General features: G+C 32.8%; 1 protein-coding gene across 1 annotated transcript; it reads right to left on the bottom strand.

Moving 5' to 3' along the window:
* Positions 1–5,104: 5,104 nt before the first annotated feature.
* LOC106343933 (phosphoenolpyruvate carboxylase kinase 1) lies at positions 5,105–6,612 on the bottom strand. Its single transcript, XM_013783293.1, has 2 exons — positions 5,730–6,612; positions 5,105–5,570 (listed from the first exon to the last, which is right to left on the bottom strand). The coding sequence occupies exons 1-2, from the start codon at positions 6,541–6,543 to the stop codon at positions 5,521–5,523; spliced, it is 864 nt and encodes a 287-aa protein (XP_013638747.1). The 5' UTR covers positions 6,544–6,612; the 3' UTR covers positions 5,105–5,520.

The following is a 6,612-nucleotide window of genomic DNA, read 5'->3' as shown; positions in this document are numbered from 1 at the left end:
ATACGCAATCGCTACTATCCAAAGAAAGATACTTAAGAAAGATAGCTTATCAACCACCACGTAGTTGATTCTTCCGTCGACCACATGACGTGATCTGTCAAGTTGCTGATCACAAGTCATTATTGGGTCCCGTTCTAACTTTGTATTTGGCTTTGACGCGTCTTCAAAAGACACTTCCACAACGGCACAAAAGTCTATGATTAAGTCCACAACGGCACAAAAGTCTATGATTTTGTTTCTTAGTGATATACTAATGTTGAGTTAGGAATCGGCTAAAACGTTGAGTTTAGTATAATACTCTTAACAAATTTCAATAGTTCGATCTTTCATGTGTTTTAACATGAGCGTTAGTGTGGTTTTAGCAAAATGGCAAAATATTTCGGCGTTGTTATGCTAAATTCTAGTTGCTATGTCTGTGGTTTAACTTTTTTAATTTTCATGGCTTTGAAATTTGAAGTGTGAACGTTTCCTTGAACTGAAGTATGTATTTTCAATGATACAAATGACTTATTTAAAAGTATATAAGGTACCAAATTGTAAATTTTGAATCTAATGATTAATATTAAAACAACTAGTATACTAGATAGTAACTCGCGCTTTGCACGGGATAAGATGTTTATATTAATGTTGAAATTATATATTATGATTATGTATAACATAAGGTATACTTTTGAGCGATAATTATATATAACTAAAAGTATGATTGTTATCAGGAGCGAAGCCATAAATTTTTTTATAATGGGTTCACTAATATTAAAATTTAAAATATGGTGTTTGCAAATTTGAAAAGAAGTTTTGGAAAATATTTTTTTATATTTTGCCTATCACGTTGTAGTAGTTATTGACTTAAGGGATTAACACATAAAATCGAAAAAAATGAATCAATAACATATTATAAATAAAACAATAACTGTGTGAAATAAAAAAAAAGTACAGCTCCTTTAAATTCAGAAAACATAGTTGCATAATAAAATAAATTAAGGTTATTTGACCCTCTAAATTGTAAAGGTTGTTCCAGATATGACCAGCACGTGATATTTGTTGGTGGTTTGTTCCTGGAAGTTTCTTTTCATCTTCAAGGTCATCTAATGTAGAGTTCTCATGGTGGCGAAGGTGGTGACACTCGCATGTTTATATTGTTTGCTCGAGAAGACTAATACAATAAGCCGAGACGATTTACAATGATTCAATCTCCTCGAAACAGATATCACCTCATCGAGCAGTAACAAAACCGAGTATGACACATTTATCTAGAAATATATTTTCAACGTCCTCTTTCAGCAATGAAAGGCGGTTCTCAAGAACGTGAGTGCTCTGCTAAATGCATTAAAGCAGGTATGGAGAAAAGGGTTCTTTCATTAACACTTGGCATCATACTAAAGTTTCATCGCTTTGTCGTTTCTACGGATCTGTCAACTTAATGGCGATATATTAGATGGGTTACCGTTTTTAACAGACACGTATAGAGGAATAAGAAATTTTTATTGATGCTATGATTATATTGAGAGGATTGATAAACAACTAATCGAATTTGAAGCTGAAGGTTTATCACGTAAAAGTATTCGTCGAGAAAAGTATAGATGATATAAAATTCTTTTAAAGGAATGTTAGTATGAGCGCATTAAATTCACAGTTTTGGTGAGAAACGTTCTATGCATGACATGTAAGTGTTTTACTAAATAAAAGTTTTTCGTGAAACTACGTCACTACATCATATTTCTTGTCAATAAACTTTTAAGGTAAGTTTTAAAAGCGTTTCTCCAGAAAGGGGATTGTAATCGGACAAAGTAGTCGTATTAACATGTATTAAATTACGAGTCGCCACGAATTGTGGGTCTAGTCAATACCCATTACAACACCTCAAGAGTCATCAATGAGATATTTATCCGCTAAGCTAACCATACCAAATGGGTAGGTCCAGAGTGTTGTGCTGTGCTTTATTCTCTCCCTCGTTGTTTCTATCAAGTTTTCTTTTTCTTTCCAGCACCAAATTTTGTTTTATTTGATTCGAGTTGATTTATTAAAAATTATTTTGTTTCCCTTTGTTTATAAAATCATTTCAGCGAAAGATTCTGCTTCTTACGCAATGCAAGCTTCAACCAAAAAATAATAAATAATGAATTAATTCTACAAAAATAATATTTTAGTGGATTCATTGCTAGACTCCAATATATCTAACCGCATTAAAATAACGCAACGCAATTACGTGAATGTGACATACGGTTAACTATTACAATTCCACAATCGATCTGAGTTCTTTATTTAATTGAGATATATTGTTTGGTCTTAGGCTTAGTGGAGTTTCAGCTGGAACTTTCACCATGAGTTCGATTTTTCTTAGCCACCCATAGACGCTTTAAGTAGCAAGAAAACCCGGATTTCTATGGATTTCTTGGTGATTAGTCTTTGGGTATAGAAAGTCTTTGAGATCACGTCAAAATTATCACCAAAAAAAAAAATATATATATATACAGATATATTGTTTGGTTAATTATTTTAATCGGACTTGGTGATTTATAGTGTTTCGGGCTGATACTGCATGTAAATGTCCTAGGGCATGGTAAGTATCACGCAGTATGCAACACACTGCCAACGTACGGTTAGTCATCTAATATAACTTTATAGGTATAATTCAGTTCATATACATGCGTCCTTTGTCTTATAAGTTTTTTTTTTAAGTTGAAAGGGGAATTTTATACGGCCACATTTATTTAATGAATGGAAGAACAAGAACATAGAAAGTAGAGATAGTAACAATGTTAATGTTTAAACTGTTAATCAAGCTATGGTATTTTCCACTCAGTCAGGAAGATCCATAAGGTCACGTCAAAACTAAGAGTCTCCGCCGTGCGAAAGCTTTTGGAGGCCCCGAAACGAGTTAAAAAAAATTTACATGATATTTTTTTTTGAAAATAGTTCTATTTAAATTTGAATTATATAAAATATTTTTTTTGAAAAAACATATAAATATAACACTAAAATTTTTTGATTTATTACCTAAACATTTTCTAAATTTTCTGCACCACTTTTTTTTTTTTTTGGTCAAAAAATTTTCTGCACCACTTTTATAAACTAAAAATAATATAATGATCAAAAGTATGAATTAGTAATATAAAAACAAAAATACAAATTTTGGATTGAAATGTTGGTCGCTGTTAAAAAGCTAAATCTTAGCGTTTAAATTAAATACAATAAACTATATATTCAAAATATTATAATTTGTTAATCAAATTCTATAAATATATAAAATAAATCTAATTCATAACATATACAAAGATGAAATATGTGGATCAAATATTTACAGTTAATTAATAGTAGAATCTTTATAGTTTTACATAAAATATAGTAAAATTGATCATAAATTAGTTTTTTTTTAAATAGAAGTCGAATTTAGAATCAAATAATAATAAAAATCTAACCAAAATGATACATTAACTACCATGTAAAAAAAAATTGTAATTAGAGGCCCTTAAAATTTTACAAAATTTGGGGGTCCTAGACAAATGTCTTTTTCATTAAGCTGTAAGCACGGTTCTGCTTCAAGAAAGGAATACTTAGAGGTTTGATCCAAGGCATATGCTTAATGGAGATTGGAATCTTCGTCGGAGTTAATTTTTGAAAGAATATGCTAAATAATATGCTAAAATCAAAAGTTTACCTTTTTTTTTTTTATTTGTGTAAAGATCCTACAATCTATGTTTGGGACAGGCAAATATTAGATATGGAGATGTTTGAAAAACTTGAACTTTCCTTTTAATCTGACGTTACAAATGTAAGGACAAAAATGGCTTAGATATGTGATCAGAATTGTTAGGTAACCGTACATCTTAACGTACATGAGAGACGTGAGTGAGTGAAAAAGTTGATCTAGCTTTTTTGTTTTGTTTTCATTCTTTTTGAAATAAAAGTGGACATAAATTTAAAATTGGTGGAGTCTAACTGAAAAAGTTTGGGGCTCTAAAGCAAGTATGCCATGTCAATAACAAAACAAACACATGAAATCATATTAATGATTAATCTGTGGGTAGGTATAGTTTAAATACGTGTCAAAACTGTAGAACAAAATGCACAAAGACCAGATGGAAGCTATTGGTTATGTATTTGAATAAATTTTAAAGTTAAAGGTAGATTATTTTATTACATAGTGATTGTGAATGTTTTAATAGTCATATGTTATCCAGTTAATGGAATGTAAATAATATTAAATTTTAGTGCTATTCAATTCTATAAATTTATTTATATGTGATTTTATTTAAAAGAACATATTAAAAGTTAAGACATATGATAATAGTCTTTAAGATAATCACCAAACAAGACAGAGGAATGTGATTTCTTTGTATATCTCAAGGTAGTTTAAGTTGCTAAAGAATAGTATTCTCTCTTTTATTAAATATAAGATGTTTAGGTAGAAACACACGTATTAAAAAAATTACTTTTTGTTTAAAAAATATCATTAAAACTATAAATTAATGCTATTCAACTAATTACAAAATAAACTATTAAAATATGATTAGATACACAGTTTTTAATAAAGTAAAAGTTATTTAGAAAAATGAAAATCTCATTTTTCATGTTATCTTATAAGTCTTTTATTGTCGCAAGAGTTGGATTTTGAGTTTATAAAAATTGTTATTAGTTCCGACTTCCCGGTCCATTGGAGATTTCGCGTTCGTAAAGAGTCGGAACTCTCTATTTCGTTCTATTCTAAACCGTGGGAACCTTCGTCTCTTCGACACAAATGTTTTAAAACATATTATATATTAGAACATCAAAATTTTGTAAAACATCCTACTTTTAGAAACGGAGAGAATATCATTCATCATATAATTATAAATTATATCGGTTTTCAAATTTATAAATTTATATATTCATTTTCGATATAATTTATAAATGTACAGAGATTTATAAATTATATCGGTTTTCAAATCAAGTTAAAGATGATAGTCTTTAAGATAATCATCAAATAAAACAGAGGAATGTGTGATATCGTTGTATATTTCAAGGTAATTTAAATTTGATAAAGAATAGTATCATTCATCATATTCTCTTAGTTATCATCGAATGTGTGAATTTTGGTTATAAAAGTATTCAAACAAGAAAAAGGAACATAGCAACTTATTTTATAGATAAAGCAAAAAAAGAGAGTACAACTCTGCTTTCTCATCCTTTTACACACCCCAGAAGGAAAAAAAAACCCGTAAAAGGCGGAAAAGATCGTTATACTCTACACTAACGTCTACCCTAACGACTTATCAGCATGCAAGCCATCCAGCTTGGCATCAAGCTCTTTTATTTAGCTCATGCGTTCTTCCAGAAGAGTCTTCTGGTCAGGGCGGAGTTTACAAAGCCAAACCCCCAAATTTACATGCCGACACACACACACACCTGTTAGACAAGAAAGGGCGATAAGCACTACTACTGATGATGATAACTCTTTATTACTACTCCGTTACTACTTTTATTTATTCTCTTGGTTTCCCATTTATTATATATCCGAATCTCTCTTCAAAACTCATTCTCTTAGATGAATCTCTCCTCTGCTTCTCCTGCTCTTTGAATCCATGGGTGTCCTGCAATAATTTATAAAAAAATAAATACATTATTTGACTTTTCTTTGATCAAATTTACTGAAAATCCGGATCAATGACAGCAAATTCGGGATTTGTTGAAAAAAATGAATAAAAAAATGTGAATTTAATTTTTAAAGATAAATGTAAAAAAAAACTTACGGAGAGCTTGTTCGGTTGAGAATCTTCGAGAAGCATCCTTACATATCATCTTCCTCAAGAAATCTTTCGCCATCGACGAAACTCCCCTGAACACCTTCGGCGGAAACCTCAAGTTCCCTCTGAGCACAGCCTCGAAAATCTCCTCCGCCGTGTCCCCGTAAAAAGGCGGAGATCCAGCGAGCATCGTGTACAAAACAACTCCCACACTCCACAGATCAACCTTCTCCCCGTACGTATAACCCATCAGAACCTCAGGCGCCACGTAATACGGCGTCCCCACCACACCTTCCGTAGTCTCTCCCTCACCCAACCAAACCCCAGACCCGAAATCGCAGATCTTAACCGCATCGTTCCTAAGATCCACCAGAATATTCTCCGGTTTAATGTCCCTGTGAACGACGCCGTATCGGTGGCAATGCGCGAGACCCTGGAGGATCTGTTTCGCGAACGACGCCGTTTGGGACTCGGAGAAGGTCCCGGAGGAAACTAAACGGTCGTAGATCGAGACGGAGGGATCGACCAGCTCCATGTAGATGGAGAGAGTTGAGTCCGTGTCGACCAGATCGTGGATTTGGACGATGTTCGGGTGAAATGACAAGAGGGCCATGATCTTAGGCTCGTTGTCGATGCACGCGCGGTCGAGATCGTCGGTGAGAGAGCTCTTCTCGATGGTTTTGCAGGCGTAGAACTCGCCGGTGGCCGGAGCGTAGACGCGAGTCACGGTGCCGAAGCGTCCGCGACCGATCTCTTCGCAGATCTGGTACTTTTCGTTGTTGTTGTTGTTGTTGTGTCCGAGTGTTTGGCTGTAAGTCATAGTATTTGGTTTTTGTTTTGGTGGTTGTGTTGTTGTTGTTGTGTGTTGAGTTGTGTTTAAGAAGAAGAG

This window comes from Brassica oleracea, chromosome C5 (genome assembly GCF_000695525.1).
Source record: "Brassica oleracea var. oleracea cultivar TO1000 chromosome C5, BOL, whole genome shotgun sequence".
NCBI lineage: Eukaryota > Viridiplantae > Streptophyta > Magnoliopsida > Brassicales > Brassicaceae > Brassica > Brassica oleracea.
Note: the sequence above shows the minus strand (reverse complement) of the source record. Positions and strands in the feature narration are given on the sequence as shown.